The 24369-nt window shown below is 46.7% G+C and overlaps 1 protein-coding gene and 1 long non-coding RNA gene across 3 annotated transcripts; both read right to left on the bottom strand.

Annotated features, from left to right (window-relative positions):
• Positions 1 to 23497, bottom strand: IP6K2 (inositol hexakisphosphate kinase 2). Its single transcript, XM_084752711.1, has 6 exons — positions 23327 to 23497; positions 7821 to 8139; positions 5732 to 5954; positions 4843 to 5018; positions 1817 to 1992; positions 1 to 770 (listed from the first exon to the last, which is right to left on the bottom strand). The coding sequence occupies exons 2-6, from the start codon at positions 8020 to 8022 to the stop codon at positions 270 to 272; spliced, it is 1278 nt and encodes a 425-aa protein (XP_084608837.1). The 5' UTR covers positions 8023 to 8139; positions 23327 to 23497; the 3' UTR covers positions 1 to 269.
• Positions 6454 to 7774, bottom strand: LOC311580937. 2 transcript variants are annotated; one of them, XR_014773600.1, is made up of 2 exons: positions 7643 to 7774; positions 6454 to 7545 (listed from the first exon to the last, which is right to left on the bottom strand). It is a non-coding gene; the product is annotated as an uncharacterized lncRNA (long non-coding RNA). The 2 variants fall into 2 exon arrangements; XR_014773601.1 differs by having other exon boundaries at positions 6454 to 7561.
• Positions 23498 to 24369: the final 872 nt, after the last annotated feature.

A 24369-nucleotide genomic window follows, 5' to 3' on the forward strand; every position in this document is an offset into this window, starting at 1 on the left:
TACAATAAACAAAAAGATCTGTATTAGAACATTTACACTCAGGGAAGAAAGAGGTATCTGCATCATCAAATGTGGAATGTTGAAGAAATAGTTAAAATAAATAAAAGACTCTGAGCACGGCTGGGGCTGGCTCAGGCTGGGAGGGGTCAGAGGCCACTGTCTATCAGCTCCAGGCTGCAGAGGCCAACACTTGGCCTTACTGGCCTCCTCCCCGACAGCACAGCTGTAGGGGGGACACAGAGTCTCAGATACTGGAGTAGCCAGCAAGCTCACTCCCCACTCTCCTCACTTATCTCTGTGACAATGTCTATCAGGCTCTGGAGCCCAAAGATATAGCCAGCATCCTGGCCCTCATGCACCACACTGTCCTCGCCGTAAAGCCTGCAGGTGGTGTGTGCAAAGTCGATCATGCGCACGTCCACTGAGCTGGCACCGATGGGCTTATAGGCATAGGCACCAGCGGACTCATCAGCCGACTCTTCGGAGAGGTCCTCCAAGTCCTCAGCATCTGAGTCCAGGGTTACTTCTGGCCACTCCTTGCCATCATAAATGACCAGTAGGGAACTTGAATAGAAGCGGTAGGATTCCTGTCGTTCCAACACAGCCTTGAGCTCAGTTAGCTTCTTGAGCACAGGGCCCAGGAGCTCCCGGCGCAGGTACCGCCCATTATGGAAGAACTGGAAAAGTGCCTCCTTGAAGCCCTGCACCGAAAGCTTCCGCCCGTGGTACTTGTTCATGAACATGAGCTGCCCAGTACCTGCCTGGTACACCTGTGGGAGAGACACCAGCAAGTCAGGGTCAAAGGGCCATCAAGACCTAGACACTGGGAGAGGGAGGGTGCTGGGACTGGCTGATGAGACCCTGTAACCTGAGTGCATCAGTCATAAGGAGCACCCACCAGGACAAGCCCCAACCCTAGGTCCAATCACTGTTCCCCAGCCCCCTATTCTGCAACTAGATCACCAGGGGTGGCTTAACTTTGGATCCTTGTATAGAGACACATACAGATGGACTGAGCCATCCAGACTAGCCTCTGAGGGCTCAAGTAAGCATACATGCTTTCTTTTTTAAGCAGAAAGAAACAAACTCAGGTAAGGTCAAACCTGAATTTTAAAATCATTCATTCACTTATTTGTTTTATTTATTTATTTATTGGTTTTTTGAGACAGGGTTTCTCTGTGTACTCCTGGCTGTCCTGGAACTCACTCTGTAGACCAGGCTATCCTCAAACTCACAGAGATCCACCTGCCTCTGCCTCCCAAGTACTGGGATTAAAGGCTTGTGCCACCACTGTCTGGCTAAACCTGATTTTATTTATTTATTTATTTATTTGGTTTTTCGAGACAGGATAGCCTTGGCTGTCCTGGACACGGCTTTGTAGACCAGGCTGGCCTCGAGTGCACAGTGATCCACTTGCCTCTGCCTCCCGAGTGCTGGGATTAAAGGCATGTGTCACCACCGCCGGGCTAAAAATGTAATCTTTTTATATGCTGGAGATGAGGCAAACTCTCTACCACTGAGCTGTATCTTCAGCCAGCTCAACTCTGTTTTGTTTGGGGAACTGGGTCCTGAAGCCAGAGTCTCATGTGTGCTGAGTGCACTAACAGCTGAGGTGGGTCCGTACCAAATCTGTCTTGTTTTAAATAAAGCAGACTGAGTGTATTAAAAGGCAAGTGGGGGGAAACTACCTGGAGGAATGTGAAAATTCCAAGGGAGAAATACCTCAATTTTGAACTCTTTGGAGCTTTCAGAATGCTGTACCATAGTCAAGTGACAGCCACAGGATACCCCAGCAGTGTCTGAGCATACTCCTCACCTGCATGCCACACACGCGCACACCAATGACCGCAGAGGTGCTCTGCTGACACTTTCGGATCTGGTTGGCTGCCTTCTCCTCTGAAGCGTCATCGCCATGCTGGCGTGTGCCCATCTTGAGGTCTAGGACACAAGGCACCTCATAGCGGGAAGTCAGGTTCTCCAGTAAGATGAATTCTGAGTGGTTAAAGACAATACCCCCAAAAAGGGTCTGAACGGAATGGCCTAACAAGTGCAGGCCCACAGGGCATGCTGTCCATTAGCTGCAGTCTCCCATGGAGGGAGGTCAGAGATCCGAGGCACCCACGCTTAGTTTGTCAGAAAACTAGCCTGACTACAGGAGCCAGTATAGACTCTACACAGGCCTCTAGCCAGGAGCACGCACACCATCTTCCCAAACTCAGCATGGAAAAGAGAGTCTAACAAGCTGCCTTTCAATCACAAATGTTAAGTAAGATCAATAAATCCTGCAGCCTGGAACCTGAACGATGAATAGAGCTATGAAATATATACTTTAATTTAAAAATGTCCGTTTCCTAGTCAAGTCTAGAAGTAGTTTTAGCCCTAGATGGTTTGGTGTAGGGTTTTATTGTGTAGCTCTGGCTGGCCTCTTACTTGCAGTGATCCTCATGCCTGTGGAATCACGGGCTGGAAGACCATGCCTGCAGTAAGCACCCACACTGCGGCTCTACCATTCCCTATCGCAGACCAGTGCTGCCCAGGACAGTCATCGGTAAACCCCAGCCCACAAGTGCACAGTTTATAACCGAGGAGTGGAGTTTACACTTTTGGGCTCTAGAGTTTGGACCCAGGGCCTTGTACCCTGCTAGGCAAGTACTCTACTCCTGAGCCACAGACTCAGCTTTCCTTTACTCTTTCTTTATAAACAGAGCCTCACTATGTAGCCCTAGCTGGCCCAAAACTAACAGATGCACTTACATCTGCCTCCCTAGTGCTAAGATTAAAGCACATGCTACTGTAACCAACCTAATTTTTTTTCTTAAGATTTCTAGCCAGCATAATGGTGTACACCTTTAATCTCTATCTCCAGGAGGCAGAGAAGAGTACTGCTCTGAGTTCAAGGCCATCCTGACCTACGTAGTGAACTCTAGAACATCCAGAACCACATAAAGACCCTGTCTCAAAGAAAAAAAACAAAAAAAAAACAACAACAACAACAAAAAAAAACCCAACAACAACAACAACAAAACAGGAAGAAAGAAAAGAGGGCTGGAGAGATGGCTCAGAGGTTAAGAGCACCAGCTGCTCTTCCAAAGGTCCTGAGTTCAATTCCCAGCAACCACATGGGGACTCACAACCACCCATAATGCGATCTGGTGCCCTCTTCTGGCATGCAGGTGTACATGCAGGCAGAGCACTGCGTATATATAATAAATAAATACTTTATGGGTATGTATGCACATGTTCATGCATGTGTACATATGTGTGGAAGGCAGAGGTTGAAACTGTTGTCTTCTTCAATCACTTTCCACCTTATTTTTGTTGTTGTTGTTTTTGTTTTTTGAGACAGGGTCTCTCAAACAGTCTAGGCTTGGCTGTCCTAGACTTACTTTGTAGTCCAGGCTGGCCTTGAACTCAGAGCGATCCACTTGCCTCTGCCTCCCGAGTGCTGGGATTAAATGCGTGCGCCACCATGCCGGGCTTTCCACCTTATTTTTTCGAGACAGGGTTGGGAGGCAGAGGCAGGAGGCCAGCCTGATCTACAAAGTGAGCTCCAGAATAGCCAAGGTTACACAGAGAAATGCTGTTTCAAAAAACAAACAAACAAAAAACCCAGAAGTGTCAGCTGGGTATATGCAGATAGTCATGGCATGAGACTGATTCAAGTAAGTCAACTTCTGAGTGACAAGCACCAAGAAATCCTATTTTTAACATTTTTTCCTACTAAAAAAAATTTCTGAGCCAGGTGATGATGGCGCATGCCTTTAATCCCAGCACTCAGGAGGCAGAGGCAGGCGTATCACCGTGAGTTCGAGGCCAGGCTGGTCTACAAGGTGAGTCCAGAACAACCAAGGCTACACAGAGAAACCCTGTCTCAAAAAAACAAACAAAACAAAAAACCCAAAACAAACAAACAAACAAATAAACAAAAAACTTGAGGAATTTCAACCTATAAGCAGGGGGAAAAAAACAAAAAACAAAAACCCCAGAGGGCAGACAGGGGAAGCGCTGAGGGCGAGAACAGACTCCTACAAGTTGTTCTCCTACCTGTACACACACTGTTACACCCCTGACCCCAGCCAAATCCCAACCCTGGGTTGGATTCCCAAAATTGCAAAAAAAAACAAAAACAAAAAACAAAAACAAAGTGTGGGGCCAGTGAATGACAGTTTAATGGGAAGATCCTGGTACTCTCCTTGTGAACAGCTTATAGGGCAGACTCACTCCTCTCAATGATGCAGGTTAAATTCTGTGATACGTTCTGCAAGAATCTGCAAATAGGGACCAGCAGCCTCTTGGCCACCTGGGCTAAAGCTTATCCCGCACAAGATGGCTTTTCCATGAGCTTCTCACAGAACCTCTTAGTCTCCCTTACCTCAACTCTGAGGCCAGGCTCTCTTCCATAGGGAGGCACCAGCTGCACAGTTACCACACATGGTGCCCTGAGCACCGCTCTAACAGAGGTGATTAGCCATAGCTAAGACAGGTTAGGTGGCTCCGTGGGTAACACACCTGCCACCAAGTCTGATGACCTAAATTCAATCCTTGGAACCTTCTTGGCGGAAGAAGAGAGCGGACTCCTGTAAGTTGCTCTCTGACCTTCTCATGGATGCTGTGGTTCATGCAGGAGAGCATGCATCCCCACACCCGCAAACGGAACACTTTAGGCAGATGTAGTGGCAGACGCCTGTAACCCCAGGAGCAGCAAAAGAGTGCTCTAGTCCTGCTGGGCTATACGGAGACCCTGCAACCACAAACCAACCAGCTGCCCAAGTCCTCTCTTCAAGCCCTGCTCGCTTCCTCTCCACCCTGCTCCCAGGTAGAGGCGCCCTGTGCAAAGGATACTGTACTGGTTTCGATGCTTTGCACTCTCCTTCATCCTTTGTAACTGCTGTTGATGGCATTTCATGCTCCAAGGGTTATAGTGTTTAAGCTGCGAACTTATATTTCCTTTTTTTTCTACACTGTAGTATAAGACTTCAGATTTCTTTAGCCATTCAAATTCTTCTTCTAATTTATGGCTATAAAGAAATAAGAATCCAATAAATCATGTTATCAAGATTAAATATGAAATAGTGAAGAAACTTTCAAGAATGATGGAAATTCATGTGCAATGTACATATGCGTCCCAGACTCATTAGCTATTTCAATGGGCGCACTTGTATAAAGTTCATTGAAAATTTCAAAAAGGAGCAGCCTACACCAATTCTACAGCAAGATGCCAGCAATGGCCTTTCTACCCAGGTCATGAGGCAGGCAGACGCCATTCCCCCTTTCAGGGCACTGTGACCCCTGGTCTGGTACACAAGGTCCCCTGACTCTAGAGACGGGAAAAGCGAAGTGAAACTGCATTGAATGAGTTCAGTCTCCTTCCCCCACAGTACAGGTCCTGCCAACCTGTGGGTCTTCTAAGGCCCTGTGCACACGGGTCTTAACTTTTGTAGCGGCTGACTGATCACTGTGTCTCCTACCATTAACAAGCAACCTGAGGGAAAGGGATGGCTCCAGTCGGCCTGTGGCCTGACACAAAGCAATTGTAGAAAGAATGAGTCAATTTCCTTTATAGCTGCCACTTCAGCTGTTTATGCAAAATGGCATGTTCTAACCCAGAGCCAATTAGAGGCACCAGACATGTGGAACAAGCCACTGAGTCACTCTCAGGTCTACCGTGAGTTCTTGGCTACAGGGAACCAGGCTCTGCCACCCCCAACACTTCCTTTCAGTTTTCACCCACCTCTTCATCTTCTCCTCTTTCCGGTGCTGGCGTACCCAATCCTTGGGATTCTTTTCTGTTTCTAAGACATGATGTTTTTTGTTTGTCCATCTCAGCAGCTTACTTTTTGGTTCACAGTCTGAATTGTCTACAGTGCCCACAGGTCCATGGTCCCCCTTTAACGGATATGCTATTAAACACAAGTTCCTGTCTTCGTCTTCTTCAAAGCACACTGACACCACACCTGAAATGGGGGTGAGCAGCAGAAAGAACTTTTATTTCCATAGAAAAATGCATTCTAGCGACATGATTGTAACATTTGTTTTGTTTCTTACCCTGTTCCTTAGTGTCTATGTTGCCAGAGGCCCCAAACTCATCTGCAAACCTAACAAATATCAAAACAGCTAGAAAAAAAGTGACACCATACAAGACAAGCAATTAGGGAGCAAACACAGCCGAGAGGCTCCCTCTCTAATGCACTCAACAAGGGAAAGCAAGGGCCAAAGAATTACAAGACACATTTTTCCATTATTGAAAATGTTTATTAATTTTTATGTAACTCTTCTAATCCCGAGACACAAAAACATTGCTCTAGATGTTACGCCCTAAACAGAAACTCCGACAACCTGGAGGCTTGCTTTAAAGCAGAGCCTGAATGCAAGGGAACACGGGTGTGGCCTCAGGTGGAGGCGCAGAGGGGTGAGGGAAGCCTGGGCAAGCAAAGCAAAATAAAGAGCCAACAATCCACACAGCACAGACGCCCTGGCAAAGGCACCCACATGGTGGGCGAGCCAAGCCTTTGTCCTTCTCAGTTATGCATTTATTGTTTTTTGTAGTTTGTGTCACAAGAACAAAATGAACACCAGCAGATGAGGGGGAGAAACACAGACACATGGTAGCCGTGAAAGCAGCTCTCCCTTTTGGAGTCTCTAGGACCTGCCCCGGGGAACTGGACAGTCTCTGAGGAAGGGCTGTCAGGAGGGAGCACTTCAGCGGTGCCGACGAGCGCCTTACAGCCGACTGGCTGAACACCTTTCCTCCTAGGCCTCTCTGCCCCACGATCACTCAATCTGCTCAGTCTTTGCTGCCCGCCCGCTTGCTTGCTGCAGGGGACTGAGTGCTCAGAGAGAGACGACACTTCTGAGGTGGCCCCAGCTCTGGGCGCAGAGGAGCGAGAAGGGGGGTGGGTGTCTGGGGGCCACACTTCCCTGTGGGCATAATAAGGAAGGACCAAGGGGGTAAAAATGGGGCAGGGTGGCCAGCTAACAAGGGAACTTTGGCTTTGTCCTGGAAAAAAATAACAGAAAAGGACCAAGTGAGGGTCCCCAACACCCCCAGTCCCACCACATGCATTTCCAAGTAGAGAGAGGTGACCCAGTCCACCCTGTCTTAAAGAACACTGTTTCAGTTGTCCCAGGGGAATCTAAGTTGCTCTAGTCTTCTTTACACCTGGGAATGCGCATTTTAAATTCATTTCTTAATGAGTTCTCTTTTGATTTATAAAAGGTTTCCCCCACTCCCCAGAAAAGACCACGCCGTGCTGGCAACTGATGGTCCCTCAAAGCGAATCATTATAGAGAGAGAGTCACTACACGTGAATCAAAGGGTTGCCTTTACAGAGCAATCCTGGGGACATTCCGTAACAGCAAAGGACTGGAGCTAATCAGCACAATCCTCCCACTCCTGCGTTCCATCTGACTCAACCCCGCTCCGGGCCTACCTAATCACCAGGGCTTCTGGTTTCCTGGAGGACAAAAAGCAGGCAGGCAGCAAGAATTCTGGGTTAAATCCTCCTAGTCTTCCCGAACTGTCCCCATATGGGGACTATGGGTTACCTTGAGCAAGAGACACCTGAATATAAAAAATAACTATACTTCCACCAAAAATACACTCAAAGCAAATCCAGAAAACAAAACAATTGAGCAATCTTACCAGGGCTTGAAAACTGAGGGTGTGAGGTGCTGGGCTGAGGGCCAAGAGGAGGAGAAGGGAAAACAAACAGGTAAACGGGAAGGGGCGATGGCTCCCAGGACTGCTTCCAGGGCCTTCCACTGCCAAACTCACTCACACCTCACCAGCCTGGCCACCCCTCTAGCAGCTGGGGGCTCACCTTTGTACTGGGGAGTGAATTTGCGCATCTCAGCTGGGAGAGTCTCGTAGAACTGATGCTCCCTTGGAACCAGGGGCTTGCACAGAGTTGTCTCGTTGAATCGGAGAACGCACGAGTGGCCCCCAACCTGGTGGACAAAGGGCTCCAGCAGGACGCCCTTGGTGCGGGGCTCCACGTCCATGGTCCTGAAGGCTGGGCTCATCCTCCGGACACAGGCAGCAGGGAGAAAAGGGAGGCAGCGGGGTCCAGCGGCCAGCGCGTCCTCCGTTTACTGTCTGTCTTTACGTCCGGCTCCTCGGTTTGTGCAGGCAGGGACACTCTGGCGGAAGCAAACACAATGACATGAGGTTTTGAAGTGGCCAGGGAACCGCCTTACCAGCTTTCTCAGCAGGAAGACAAACAGCCTGAGCTCACACAAGGTTCCGCCCACACAGCCTACCCCTGCCCCGCCTTCCTCCAGAAAAGACAAACACTGGGAGAGGGAGGGAGAGTAGGGGCGCGGCAGATACTGACGAGCAAAGACTGGGCTCCAGGGGCCCCTAAACCGCCAAACCCGCCCACCACAGCATTAGAAAGCCACTACAGCAGTCAAAACACAAAGCCACGATGGCGTAAAAGCACAATTTCCAGTACAGTATTTTCTAATTAAGGTTGTCACGCTTAAAGGTAAATGGTGCCTAAGTTATTCTGCTAATTATATTTTTATAAAGTGGATTTTAATACAGGGAAAACCAACTTACGCATTGTTTAATAAGATGTACTCCCTTCAGGGTGTCCACAAACAATACCCCTTGCCCAAAGCCAAAGGCAAGCCTCATTAACCTTATTAGCAGTGGAGCGCTGAACCTGCTTTAATGATTAACGTCTGTATCTAAAAACAACCGATGGAAGCTGGCTGAGTCCATTAAAAAGATACACAGTGTTCTAGGTCACCAACTATTTTATCAGCTCTATCCTGATGGCTAAAGGCTGAGGCACAGCTTTAAACCAAAGCTGTGTTCCTGGAACAATCAGGGCTCTTTCATCCACCAGAGTGTGGTCCTTAGATCTGTCTGACTGGTCACCCACAGCCACACAAACCACACACCACACAGCATGTACTCAGTTAACTGTTTGAGGGCAGGTCAGGCTAGTTGTTTCCTGACTATAACTCATAACTATTACATCACCTTCCAGGGACTGCTCAGTGACCTTACTGGTGAACTCCAGTTTCCAGGATTCCCCCCAGAAATGGGAGTAATAACAAAGAGCTTGCCGCAGGTGTACCCACTGTGCTTTACCATGGGTAAGCACCCACCATGGCGCAGGCCTGTTACTGCACTTCTAACTCCGCCCTCGGCATACTTTGTACGAGATGGATACCACCCTCTTAAAAATGTCTATGGGAGGGTAGGGAACATCCAGAAGGAGTGCAGAAGGTGAGCCACAGCTCCCAAAGGCACCCTGGAGGCTACTGACGGGCTCCCAACACAACTGCCTCTGGCACCTAAGGTCTCAGGTACTCCTGCCCAGGGCTGGCATTCCTAGCATTCACACAGGACATTAACTTGTCCCATGAGTGCTAGCATTCAAAACTTTTTGTTTGTTTGTTTTGTTTTTAGAGATAGGGTTTCTCTGTTATACAGAGCCCTGGCTGTCCAGGACTCCCGTTGTAGACCAGGCTAGCCTCAAACTCATAAGAGATACACCTGCCTCTGCCTCTCGAGTCCGTGTGCCACCACACTTGGCTTCCCATTTTTCTATTTTCTACCTGAGTAGCATCTTTCTGGAGAGATTTAGTTAGTGTCAATGTTTTGTCTTTTCTGTTGTTGGTGGTGGTCATTTCTTCCTTTCAGAGAGAACTTAACTGTGAACTCAACAATAATAAATTCATAAACTTTCCTACATGGAAACAGAGATCCAAGGGTCCTGATCTCACCTGACATTACCTTTCGGACTCTAAGAATGCATACATTGTCTGACACAGTTTGAGCTTGCTATAGCAACGAAGTCTAACCTACTCCAGTGTTCTCTTCCCCACGAGGCAAGGGTTATTCAGGCGCCAAAGATAAAAAGAATGCATACACCTTAGCATTGCAACCACCACTCTTCAAATGATGGGGCTCTGCTCTGCCTCAGCACTCAAGCTTTCTGTTTCTGTGGATGCACTGAGAAAGCAATGTCAAAGGAGAGCTACTGAGTCACGGCCAGCCTGCCAGCACCACACAGGGCAGGACCACACTTTTTAAACAGAGTACAACATGCTCCCCAGTGCCCAGGCCTTGGGAACACAATCCAACATCTCTGTCAAGATATAAAACTGCCTTTGCTCCAAGAGCAATGCTAGGCACCAGGCAGCCCCAGAGTTGAGAGGCCAGGGCAGGAAAACTGCCACAAATTTAAGGCCTGTTTGAACTAAACTGGATTTTTCAAGTCTTTTGAAACCACTTTTCAAAAAAGAGATGGCTCAGCATACGTTTCTTCCAAAAAGCCACATACGGTGGAAGATGAGAGACTCAACGGAACTGCCCTCTTGACTTCTACATCTGCATCCACACGAACACACACTAGTCATTGTTAAACATCCCTGCAAACGGACTAGAGCAATAACAAAGTCAAACTGAGTACTTGAACCCACTGGAATGTGGGAAATCATGCTTGTAATCCCAGTGCTGGGGAGGCTGAGACAGCATGATTCTTAGCGTTCAATGGCCGGACTGACCTATGGATTCTATACTCATGTGCACCTGTACACACGCACGCACACACGCACGCACGCACACTCTGCATGCTGTTCCTTAAATGTAGTCAACTAAGAAAAGTATCTTTCCAGGTATCTCTCTCCATCTACCCCTCCAATGGAAAACTTCAAATGGTTCCACGGTATCTCTGTACAGTGTCGTCCACTGGTGCAGACAGAGGCTGAAAGGCCCAGCATCTTAGGTCTCCAAAGTGTGCATTAGTTGCTAGACATAATATGGCAACTTTGCTGCTACCTCAACCCAACCAACTCCTGTCTCCCCACCCCTCTTTCTGAGACCGGGTTTCTCTGTGTAGCAGCTGTCCTGGCCCTCACTATGTAGAGCTGGCTGTCCTTGAACTCCCAGAGATTCACTTGCCTCTGCTTTCCAAGTGCTGGGATTAAAGGTGTGCGCCACCACACCTAGCTTCATGTACAGTGATGTTCCCAAGAGAATCATCTTGGGGAGATATAGGAAAAATAAAGCTCACTCTTGCCTTAGCCAAATCTGATGACAGAGAAGCCTCCCAAATGTTGAGGCGGACTGAGGAAACCGGTTAGCCTGTGAAATGGAGCAGATTTCCTTGCCACTCGACTCCAATCCTTGGTTACCTTCCTCCTTTGGGGATCATTTTCTGGTCTGTAAAATGAGGCTTTGAGTAGAACTCTGTTCCTCCAGTTGTAACCAAACAAGTGAATAGTAACTGCTAGCTTTTTTTTTTTTGATAAAACGTTTCACATAAGGTAAGCTCTGCAATTCTTTCACTTCAATTATGTTTAATTTTGAAACATGAATTTAAGAGTGACTTCACTGTGCAAGGTCTCACACTTAGCAGCAGTTAAGAAGGGGATTCTAAGTACTCTGTGCTGTCCAAGCCTTACAAAGCCCATCAACTTTTCCCCTTAAGACCTCAGAAGAGGGGCTGGAGAGATGGCTCAGTGGTTAAGAGCACTGCCTGCCCTTCCAAAGGACCCAGGTTCAATTCCCAGCACTCACATGGCAGCTCACAACTGTCTGTAACTCCAAGATCTGACACCCTCACACCAGCACACATAAATTAAATAAAATATTAAAAAAAAAAAGACCTCAGAAGAAAGAAAAGCCTGTGCCGGGTGTGGTGGCACACACCTGTAATCCCAGCACTTGGGAGGCAGAGGCAGGCAGATTTCTGTGAGTTCAAGGCCAGCCTGGTCTACTACAAAGTGAGTCCAAGACATCCAAGGTGAGAAACCCTATCTCGAAAATCAGAAAGAAAAAAAGAAAGAAAGAAAAAGAAAAGCAGAAACTCTGCTTCCCTTGGCTCTCTCTGCTCCACATGCAGTCTGAGTAAGATGTTACTAATTTTTTTCTCTAATACAGCAGTTTTGCTATATAACCTAAAACTTTGGGCCATCTTCCTGCCTCAGACTCTGAAATGCTGTGTAGTTACAGGCATGCGCCCCTGTGCTCAGCCTGTTAGTGATTTAGAAACATCCAAAGACTAAGGCTCAGGTCTTCAGGAGCCTCAAATCAGCAATGGTTATTGCAAAGCTCTTAGAATCTAGAGAGACCAAGAAAACATACAAAATCTGAGTTTCTGATTTAGCAGCTGTGTTAGCTGTCCTCTTGGCTCACGGTTCTGTGACAAGAGAGTAAAAGCAGAAGGTGACATGTCCTAGAACAGGACACACAGTACCATAAGCCCACAGCCACCCCAGATCAATTAAGCACCAATTTAAGGACCAGCTCCTTATCACTCTTAACTTTCATCTGTTCTTGGTTTTGCTTTGTTTTTTTGTTTTACACTGCAAGTTAAACACCAGAGACTGAAGCCCCTGGGCTCTTAGCTCACTCGTTCAGAATTTACTTAATGAGACAACAGTGGGGCCCACAGGAGCCACTTACTCTGTCTCAAGAAAAGCCCCAGGGTCAAGTAGTCACCCAGGACTGTGTAAGATACCATGGCCTCATAGTACAAAACAACCCTTTCCATTCCAATCTCCATGAGTCCTAGGGGCACCTCTGACATCTGCTCCCTAGGGGCACCACTGACATCTGCTCCCTAGGGGCACCTCTGACATCCGCTCCCTAGGGGCACCACTGACATCTGCTCTGCACAGCTGTCACACAGTCCACAGTTACACAAGCAGGGATGGTCGCTGAGGCTTTCCTACACTGGTACACAAACCAGTGACAGAAAGAGCTAAGCAGTCACTACCAGGCCAGACTGAGGCCCCAGACACTTCCGAGAGTGTAGCTTGAAGAGTATGTGACTGGGATAAATCTGCTAAGAACTCATCAAATCACGGATTTAAAATTGCCTCTCCTGGGCTGGAGAGATGGCTCAGAAGTTAAGAGCACTGGCTGCTCTTCTACATGGCAGCTCACAACTGTCTGTAACTTCAGTTCCAGGGGATCTGACACTCTCACACCAATGCATATAAAATAAAGTTAAATAAAAACAAAAACAAAAACAAAAAACAAAAAGCCAGGCAGTGGGGGGGCACACCTTTAATCCCAGCACTCGGGAGGCAGAGGCAGGCGAATCGCTGTGAGTTCCAGGCCAGCCTGGTCTACAAAGTGAGTCCAGGACAGCCAAGGGTACACAGAGACATCCTGTCTTAAAAAACAAAAAACAAAACACACCAACCAACCAACCAAAACAACAAACAAATATATATATAAAGTCTCTTTGCCTGACAGTGGTGGCGCACACCTTGCACGCCTTTGATCCAGCACTCAGGAGGCAGAGACAGATGGATCTCTATGAGTTTGAGGCCAGCCTGGTACAGAGTTTCAGGACAGCCAAGGCTCTGTTACACAGAGCAGGGTGGGCGGGGGAGAACAAAAAACAAAACAAAACAAACAAAAAACAAAAATTGCCTCTCGTTGAGTATCTTCAGTCACATACATCAACGTAAGCCTTTTTCAGACATGTATGTGTGTTTGTGTGTGTGTGTGTGTGTGTGTGTGTGTGTGTGTGTTGGCCAGGCTAGCTTTGAATTCACAATCCTTTAGAATAGCTTATCCAGGATCAGAAATATATACCACCACATCCAGCTGTCAACTCACTATGCAAGGGTCAAATATTGCTTTTCCTATCCACAGTTTCCTCATTCATCTGAGTCTTGAGAGAAGAGGATGTCCTGCTGTGCTGCCCATGCTGACCTCAAACTGGGATCAAGTGACCCTCTAGCCTGAGCCTCCGATCGCTGTGAGTTCGAGGCCAGCCTGATCTACAAAGCGAATCCACGACAGTCAAGGATACACAGAGAAACTCTGTCTCAAAAAAACAAAAACAAAAAAAGCTGGATGTGATGGTGCATACCTTTAATCCCAGCACTTGGGAGGCAGAGGCAGGCGGATTGCTGTGAGTTCCAGGCCAGCCTGGTCTACAAAGCAAGTTCAGGACAGCTAAGGCTACACAGAGAAACCATTTTGAAAAACAAAAAAATAAAGGGGCTGGAGAGATGGCTCAGTGGTTAAGAATACTGTCTGCTCTTCCAGAGGTCCCATGTTGAATTCCCAGCACCCACATGGGAGGTCACAATTGTCTGAAACTCCAAGACCTGACACCTTCACACAGACATACATGCAGGCTAAATACCAATGCTCATAAAATAAAAATAAATAATAAAAAATAAAAATAAAATGTCACTCTGTCCCAGACACACTCAGCTATGCACCTTGTTTTGTTTTCTTCTCCTTGCTTGTCAACACACAACACTACATTTATATTGTCTATCTCCTTTTCTCACCTCTGCTTGAAAACAAATTCTATAAGCTAGAATTTTAAAAATTGTTTTGAGATAGATCTCTCTATGCAGCCTCGGTTGGCCTAGAACTTGATGTACAAACAAGGCCAGCCTGAAACTTAAAGATTTCTGTTTGCTTTTGCCTCAATGTGCTGGGATCAAATGTGTGCCAGAATTTTTTACAAAAATATCTATTTTGTATGTATGAATTGCTTGTGTGTCTGTATCACGTGCAAGCACAGACGCTACAAGACAGTGTTTCATCTTCTGGGACTGGAGTTACAGAGGGTTGTGAGCCATCATGTGGATGTTGGGAATTGAACCTTGGTCCTGTGGAAAAGCAGCCAGTGCTCTTAACTGCTGAGCCATCTCTACAGCCTCAGACATGAAATGTTTTTGGCTCTTCGGTTTACTCTTGAATCTCCAGAATACAAAACAAACAACAAAACTCACCATCACAGAACCGGTGCTCCGCAGAACTGTCTCAAGTCACTACTATCATCACAGACCATCAGGATGCAAAAGACCCCACTAAGTGTGTCATCTAAACTCTCAGCAGCCATGCATTGAGCACAGTTGTAAAATAAGGCATGCTACACACTTTACAAATATGCTCCTAGCACAGACAGTGTTTATTCCGCACGTATTACTGCCACCTTATCAGGGCTGCATTAACTAAAGTTCAACATAGACACATGCACCTGAACACTGGTCTAGGACCTGCTGGTCTGGAAACTTTCCACGGAAACAAAACCTAAGGTCTTGGTGTTTTGTTTTAAGACAGGATCTCACTTGTAATTCTGGCTGTCCTCAAACCGAAACCTACTATGTGGACCAAACTGGCTTCAGACTGAGAGTTCTATCTGCCTCTGTCCACCACCTGACCACCCACTCCAAGCACCCAGAGTAAAGATACGCACCACTACACCTGGTTGGTTTTGGTTTCTAAGACATTTTTATTTATATATTTATTTGTTTGTTTGTTTGTTTTTGAGACAGGGTTTCTCTGTGTAGCCCTCGCTGTCCTGGACTCACTCTACCAAACTCAAGAGATCTACCTGCTGCCTCCTCCTGAATGCTGGGACTAAAGGTGTACACCATCACTGCCCAGAGACTTTTTTATTTTTTGAGACAGTCTCACTGTGCAGCCTGGCTGGCCTTAAGCTCGCAGTGATCCTCCTGTCCCGTCTTCCTTGTGCTCGGATTCTAAGTATATGCTATCACACCTGGCCAAAACCCAAACTCTTTTTTACTTAAAAAAAAAAAAAATTATTATGTATATGGTAGCCTGCATGTATGCTTGCACACCAGCAGAGGGCACCAGATCTCACTATAGATGGTTATGAGCCACCATGTGGTTGCTGGGACCTGAACTCAGGACCTCTGAAGAGCAGACAGTGCTCTTAACCGCTGAGCCATCTCTCCAGTCCCCCCCCCCCCAAAATCCAAACTCTTAATGCTATGACAACTAACCTTTTAAAAAAATCTTTCTTGTGGAAAATCAAGCAAGACAATTGTTCAGTAGAGTACCATCTTAAAATGTGACTGTGACATTCATATTCTATTACAGTTTAACACAAATAAACTAGTATTCAGAAATTCTTTATTAATCACAAAGATTCAAGGAGATCAGGCGGCTCTACTATCACTGAAAGACAATCAAATTGTACAGTTAAGCCAATGCTATGAGCTGCTCCCAGGTATATACAACAAGCCTGTCCAACAGTAAGTCTGCCACACGGCCTGAGGCTAGGTGTCTTATCTCACTACCGCGTCTCCATGGAGGCTGGGCAACTAATGGAATACAGTCCATGATAAAAATGAATATAAGGAAGGGATGTTAGCAACCTTTAGGCATGAAGGGCACATGCCTGTAATCCAAGCATTTGGGAGGCAGAAACAAGAGGATTGACACAAGTTTGCCCACCAAGCAGAGATACAGGTTACAAAGTGGGACATGTTCTCAAGACAAAATACACAAAAATACTACATAGTCTCTATTGTTTGAACTATAAAGACTCAGAAAAAGTGCTAGCTAGCAGGGGTGGTAGCACAGGCCTCTCTAACCCCACTCTCAGAAAGTGAAGGCGGAAGAGCGAGAGTCATGGCCATCCTGAGACAAGTGGCCAGTCTGGGCTACATACCAAGACCCAATCTCAAAAAACAAGAAAAAGAAGGGAAGAGAAGGGGCTGGAGAGATGGCTCAGTGGTTAAGAGCACTGTCTGCTCTTCCAGAGGACCCGAGTTCAATTCCCAGCACCACATGGTGGCTCACAACCATCTATAATGTGATCTGGGGCCCTCTTCTGGTGTGCAGGCGTACATGTATATGTAATAAATAAATAAATCTTAAAAAAAAAAAAAGGAAGAGAAGGAAGGAGGGGGAAGAGGAGAGGAGAAAACGAGGGAGGGAGAGGGGGAGGCAGAAGAGGTAGGTACCAGCTTTTGTCACAAGGAACTGTCATTTAAAATGCGGGAATCGGGCTGGAGCTGGTTTAGTGTGGGCTGGAGAGATGGCTCAACAGTTAAGAGCAGTGCTGCCTTCCAGAGGACTTGGGTTCAATTCCCAGCACCCACATGTCATCCTACAACTGTCTACAACTCCAGTCACGGGACGGCCTTCCTCTTCTGGCTTCTGCAGGCAGCAGACACGCATGTGGTGCACACAAAGGCATGCATGCAGAACACCCATGCACATACATATATATATTTATATTTTTTAAAATGGTTCACTAGGTAAAGGTGCTTGCCCTGATTGTCTAGGTTCGATTCCTGAAACGCACATAGTGTAGAGAACTGACTCCCCTAAGTTTCTTCTGACCTGCCTGGAACGTTTGAAACTCCTTGAAATACTCCCCAGTTCTGAGCACACGTCACCTTTTAACACCAGGAGAAAAAACAGTGGGGTGGAATACTCCCAAGACTGATAAAAAAAACCCTAAGACGGCTGTGCAGCTCTTAAAGGTTGTAAACCACCCACAAAGCAACACTGATACAGCACACACTTTGGGCCTAAGACCTTCACTCCATGTTGGAGACCTTGATAAACGGTCCATACTTTCACAAGTGAGGATTACAGCCCAGGTGTGTGTAAGGCACAAGATGGTCAGAGGATCAAACAATCAACTTCTCAACTTGTTTTGTTTCTGTTTTTTGAAACAGGGTTTCTCTGTGTAGCCCTGGCTGTCTGGGAACTCTCTTTGTAGACCACGCTGGCCTTGAACTCAGAGATCCTCTTGCCTCTGCCTCCCAAGTGCTGGGATTACAGGTGTGCACCACTACACTCAGCTTTCAACTTTTCAACTTTCGTTAATAATGGGGAATGACTTTAACAGAAAAAAATGAGAGGTCCTGGGGCCAGAGAGATGGCTCAGAAGCTAAAACCACTGGCTGCTCTTCCAGAGGACCGGACTTCAATTCCTGGCACCCCATGGCAGCTCATAAGTCCAGTTCCAGAGGATTCAACACCCTTTCCCAGACATAGATGCAGGCAAAACACCAATGCAAATAAAATAAATAATTTATAAAAAATAAAGAAAAAAAATAAGAAGAAATGAGAGAGGTCCTCGGAGTTTTGCTTTCTTTGAAACAGGGTCTCGTGTAGCCCAGGCTTGCCTTGAATTTGGTAGGTAGCTGAGGATGACTTTGAACTTCTGATCCTCCTACTTATACCTCCTAAATGCAGGGATTACAGGTAAATACCACTACCCTCAGTTTACGTATCCTGGAGACTGAAGCCAGGGCTTTACACAATACTAAAGAAGAGCTACATTCCAGCCATCTTTTGTTTTTGAAACAAGAGTCTCCCTATGTCATTCAGATTTGCCTTAAAATCACCATCCTAGCCAGGGGTGGTGGCCCACACCTTTAATCCCAGCACTCTGGAGGCAGAGGAAGGTGGATCGATGTGAGTTCGAGGCCAGCCTGGTCTACAAAGTGAGTCCAGGACAGCCAGGGCTACACAGAGAGACCCTGTCTCGAAAAACCAAAAAATAAAAATAAATAAAATAAACTAAAATCACCGTCCTCCTGCTTTGAGCTCCTGAGTGCTGAGATTATAGGCCTGAAGCACCACAAGCTCCTGTTTATCAGGCACTTACTGTTTACATGGCTCCTCTGTTCAGCCCACTCCCTGGGAGAGACAGGCACTCATTATTGTCCTTACAGGTGTGGACATGACGCGCTTATCATCCAGGTCTCACCTCAGACAAACAGCAGGAACCGGAAATCAAAGACTCACCACTAAGAGCAGCGGAGTCATTGTGCCTCAGAGGAGTCACTCTATCTTGGGCTCCAGAACTGGGTGTTCATTGTCACCATCAATACCATTTTCTACAAGTTTAATTCTCAGCCAGGCGTGGTGGCGCACGCCTTTAATCCCAGCACTCGGGAGGCAGAGGCAGGTAGATCGCTGTGAGTTCGAGGCCAGCCTGGTCTACAAAGCGAGTCCAGGACAGCCAAGGCTACACAGAGAAACCCTGTCTCGAAAAACCAAAAAAAAAAAAAAGTTTAATTCTCATTTAAAAAAAAAATGTGGGCTGGACAGATGGCTCAGAGGTTAAGAGCTCTGGCTGCTCTTCTAGAGGTCCTGAGTTCAATTCCCAGCAACCACATGGTGGCTCATAACCATCTACAGTAAAACCTGGTGCCCTCTTTGGCTCACAAAATGCAAGCTTGCAGAATACTATATTGATAATAAATAAACCTTTTTTTTAAAAACTGTGTATGCCTGTGTGCAAGTGTGTGCATCTAGGCATGGAAGCTCGAGACTCTTAGGGGACATCCTAAAAAATGCCAGCCACTTTCTCTGAGATAGGTTTTTTGTTTGTTTTGTCTTTAAAGTTTTTTCAAGATGGGGCCGTCAGTTATCTTCCAGGAACAATCCGGCAAAAATAAAAAATAAAAATAAAAAAAAAGAGCCAGTCTTGTGAGGAAACTCCTCAGACTGTACCAGGCACAGCACTAATACAGAAGCACCTGCCGGTTAGCCTTTACAAAGATGGTTTCTACACCATTAGCCCACGCCCACCACCCCTGCTTTTTTCTTAACCATTTTTAAAGACTACTTCAAAGATATAAAATCCAACTATATTGATAGTCACATTTAGAATTTAGAATTTAGAATCTAAAGATCACTTTTAGAATTTCCTCCTTGTGAGGAGAGCAATGGGCTCTGGTCAAGGGAAATCGAATCGATGAGAACGAATATCGTAAGGCACTTCCACTTGAACATCTCATCACTCAGTGTGTCCCCGTGCTTATGCATCCTCTCATTCATTCATTCACTCATTCATTCATTCATTCCTGTCCTCTCTCTCATCACAAAGCTTATGTAACTTCCAAAGTAAAAACATTCTCTGAGAAACAAATACCATTCCTGTCCCTTCCTCTAGACCTAGGCTTTACTTAAGCTGTCAGCCAACTCACCAATATTTAGGCCACTGAACCTACGAGCTGGCACCCAACAAGATCTGTACTCCCAAATGCCCCAGGACCCTTTACCCTGGGCTTACAGTTCTCAATGTAGATGCAGCATCCCAACTAAGCAATGATGTCACCAAGCATGCGCCTTGGGAAGGTGCCCTTCAGGTGCTGAAGGCCCTACCATGAGCAAAGGAAGAGGGACAGGCACCCCACATTCAGATATGGACAATTAGTAAGAAAGCTGCAAACAGCCTGGCATGGTGCTGCATGCCTTTAATCCCAGCTCCCCAGCAGGCAGAACTCTGTGAGGTTTGTGTAAAGATATTCAAGACAGTGGCAGATAAGAATTTAGGTGGCGCACGTCTTTGATCTCAGCACTCAGGGAGGCAGCAGCAGGCAGATCGCTGTGAGTTCAAGGCCAGCCTGGTCTACAAAGCGAGTCCAGAACAGCCAAGGCTACAACAGAGAAACCCTGTCTCAAAAAACCAAGGGGCAAAAAATAAAAAATAATAAAAAAAAAAATTTCTAAATTAGGAGATAAGAAGTCAGTGGTACAGTCCCAGCACCCACAAGGCAGACAATGATCTCTTAAGTGGACTTCATCTCAAAAAATTAAGTGCTGGGTGTAGTGGTGCATGGCAGGCAGATCTCTCTGAGTTCATTTTGCCTAGTCTACATGTCAAGTTAGGCAGGGTGGCATGATTTTTTGTTTTGTTTTGTTTTTCGAGACAGGGTTTCTCTGTGAAGTCTTGGCTGTCCTGCCCTTTTCAGGATGACATGATGAAACCCTGTCTCAAAAAAAACAAAAGTTCTTTGTTCAGCTGTGTTAAAAACTTTCATTGTCTCCAGCAAGCTATTTCCAAAGCTAAATATATTACAAATTAAAATTTGAGTAGGGATAACAGTTTTAGAGAAAACATTGTTATCGAATGTTCATTTTACACTTGCAAAACAAAAACAGTCTATTACTCTCATAAAATATGCAGTGAAGGGTGATGCAATATTTTTGCATTTCCCAATGGAGCCAAGTGCCTGCAGCCCATGTGCCATCACGTTTCTGTATGTGTGCAGCTGCAGTTTAGAGAGGCTGTTAAGCTCCGAAGCAGCCCCAGCTAAAAGTGAAACACAAAGCTCAAGACAGGCCAGGTGTGGTGGCGCACGCCTTTAATCCCAGCACTCGTGAGGCAGAGACAAGTAGATCTCTGTAAGTTCGAGGCCAGCCTGGTCTACAAAGAGAGTCCAGGACAGCCAGGACTACACAGAGAAACCCTGTCTTAAAAAAAAACAAAACCAAAACAACCAACAATAACAACAAAACCAAAGACCAGGACAAGGAGTGGTGCTGTGGGCTGGTCTGAATGGATGGGCAGAGACAGAGGGATGGCCCAGAGAGCTGGGGCTGTAAGTACCACAGGGTCAGTGGAGAAAAGGGAGCAGCCACTCATCAATCTAGCCTCCTGAGATACAGAGGTAGGCAAATCTGAGTTCAAGGCCAGCCTGGTCTACAGAGCAAGTTCCAGGACAGGTAGGGCTACACAGGGAAACCCTGTCTTGAAAAATAAAAAATAAAAATATGCTTTAAAATGTAACCATATTAAAATTTCTGATTATTTTCCATTATAAAAAATGTGGTCTATTTGTAAGATAATCATCCCATGACATAACTTCCCTTGCCAGCAGTGGAGGCAAATGCCTCTAATCCTGGCCCACAGGAGGCAGGGGCAGGCAGATCTATAGGCTCAAGGCCAGCCTGATCTACATAGTGAGTTCTAGGCCAGCCAAAGCTAGAGTGAGACCCTGTCTCAAACAAACAAACAACAAACCTCCCCTTATGAGGGAAAATTCTTACCTAGCGCATCCTCTTTATGAGCCTACAATGGAAAATTTTCACCTCAACAAGCCGGCCTGGGAAGCTCATGCTCACCCTCGTTGCCTAGATACCAGTGACATCCCTGGGGCTTACAGAAACCCCTGACAGCCTCTGCAAAGGAAACTAAATTCATCAGGTAGCAATTACTCCTCCTGGCACATTCCGATGTCCAGATAATTGATGGTACAGACCAAAACCTGTCTCCTAGGAAACTCCAAAGCACCAAAGCCTATTACACATGATAAACTGCTTTCTACGACTGTAACAGGTCTAGTTCTACTTCTTATGCACTTGAATTCTAGTCTTAAAAGAAAATCAGAATGCAGGTAAACCAGCCTAAGTAATAGCCAACAGTTCAATCAACTTGACCTCCAAAAAAATTTAGCAGACAATCAAACGCCCTATTCATGCCAAATATATGCACTGACTTTATATTTCTGAGATGGTGGCTAAAATTAAAAACAAACCCCTGCAATCACACGCTCTCCACAGCAACGACTTTGTAAATAAGCATCTTCCTTCTCTTAAAATGTTATTCCAAGAAAAATGCAAATACAGCAAACATTTTAAGTACAGAAAATGAACAAAATGCTATATAAACAAGGTCCTTTAAATTTGTTGTGCTAGGTTTCAAAACTTCCAGTACTTTTTTTCGTGAGTCTTTTATTTTGATAAATATTCTGTGACAATTTGAAACATGCATACAATGCACTGTGATCATACCCCTCCCCCAGCGTCCACTCTCATCGCCCTCCCTCAGTACTTTCTCTTACAACTATTGGAAATTATTTTGTTCTTGCCCTATGTCCATTTTGCTAAAAATGTTTATTTACATGTGATGATCCTTTGGCATGTAAGAACACTAGGTTTCTCTAGTTCCTACATCTTCCACTCATCTTTCTGCTAGTACAGCTTTCTTGATATTTGAGAGAAATTAAAATCCCAAAATGAAACAAGTCATTAGGAAGGATGCAGAGGGCAGATGCGACCTTGTCATGAAATGTGAAAGAAATATCCCACTGGTGGTAGAAACACCAGTATTATATTAATAATAATAATAATAATAAGGAGGAGGAGGAGGAGGAGGAGGAGGAGGAGGAGGAGGAGGAGGAGGAGGAGGAGGAGAAGAAGAAGAAAAGGCATCTTCTAAACCATTTTAAGGTCTTTTTAAAAAAAAAGGTTAGATACGCAGATCTCCCCTCCTCCGCGATCAAATACCTAGTGACTGACTGGCACAACTGACGTTCAATACGCAAAATGGCTGCACGTCAGCGGGCCCAGGTAACAGGACCTGAACATCAGGGCTGGCCCCTTCGTCCAATGATAGAGACCCCATACTCAGTGAAATGGGAGATCGGGGCCAAGGGACCTTTTTTAGACAAGAGATCTTGCCCACCGGAAGACTCCCGGAGACCGCCTCCAAAACGGAGAAAGATACTGTCGTCGTCCCCTGCCCCCCAAGTTCCAGTAGACCCTCTCCATGGCCGGGGGAAGATTCCGCCCTCCCCTCAATGGCCTGGTCTCCCCAACGACCAGAAGGTACATAATGCAACACCCCCCCCCCCGGAAACAGAGGGAAAATGACTCCACAAAAAGAGGGGGGAGGCCGCTTTACAATGACAGCGAGAGGACCCCCTTTTCCAAATCATCTGGGAAGCCTCCCCATTGATCGGGGAGCCCGCCCGCTAACAGCACCGAAAATCTCTTCCCTGAAGCCCGTGGGGCAACCGGGCCACGGGCCGGCGGGGCGGGCGTTACCTGCGGCCACAGCCCAGTCCCGCGACGCTTCCGTCCTATTGTTTCTCTTCCACCAAAATGGCTGCTGCCGCGCTCAGCCCCGCCCCCCCGAGCCTCGCTCCCGGCGCCCCTCGCTATTGGCTCGCACCCGAAGCTGCGCAAGCGGACTGGGCAGTCTGAAACACTCTGTTGCTAGGGCGCCCGGATTCGCTTGGGGGGGGGGCGGGGAGAGGAGGGGGGTTGCTGCTTCCGGAGTGGACGTGGGGAGAGGGGGGAAGGGGCAGGCAGGAGGCGGAGCGTTGTCCTTGGTGAGGAGAGTGACCAATCGGGTCTGTTGCGTAGTTGAAGTAACTGATGGGCTGTGTGCCAGTTGGGTCCACTGCAGGATGCCTAGGATCCGGGAAGATGGATGGAAGGGCAGACAGGCCTGGTTTACCTCGCATTGGAGAGCTTCTTACCATAACAGGAATGTCAAGGCCGATATTCTTTCTATGACAAACTGCAAAGCTGGTCACCCTAGCAGATGGATGGACTGAGCTGCGTGAGAGTTACGGCTAAGATGGATAAAGGGGTAGCTAGCCATACTGAGCAGGCGAGGAATGTCTCCAGACCATCATAGACAAATAAACGGCTAAAACAGGAGGCCAGTGAGGCGGCTCCGCGGGTTAAAGGCACTGATGGGAATACAGTGTTTGGGACTCATAGGGTAGAGTGAGAGAACCAAGTCCTGAAAGTTGTCTTCTGACCTCTGCAAGAGCATTGTGACAGTCTTCCCCGCTCCCCCCCCATACTTGCACACACACACACACACACACACACACACACACACACTATACTTTGGGGGGGGGGGCATTGTTTTTCGAGACAGTATTTCTCTGTGTAGCCTTAGCTGTCCTAGACTCCTTTGTAGACCAGGCTGGCCTCGAACTCACAGCGATCCACCTACCTCTTTTTTTTCCCCCTCGCCTACCTCTTATAATAATTTTTAAACGGTTATTTAGTCAGGCGAACAAATGAGTGAACCAGTGAACAAAATAAAAGCCATCAAGGGGTGGCCAGGGGAG

This window comes from Acomys minous (genome assembly GCF_964271855.1).
Source record: "Acomys minous genome assembly, chromosome: 13".
Taxonomy (NCBI): Eukaryota; Metazoa; Chordata; class Mammalia; order Rodentia; family Muridae; genus Acomys; species Acomys minous.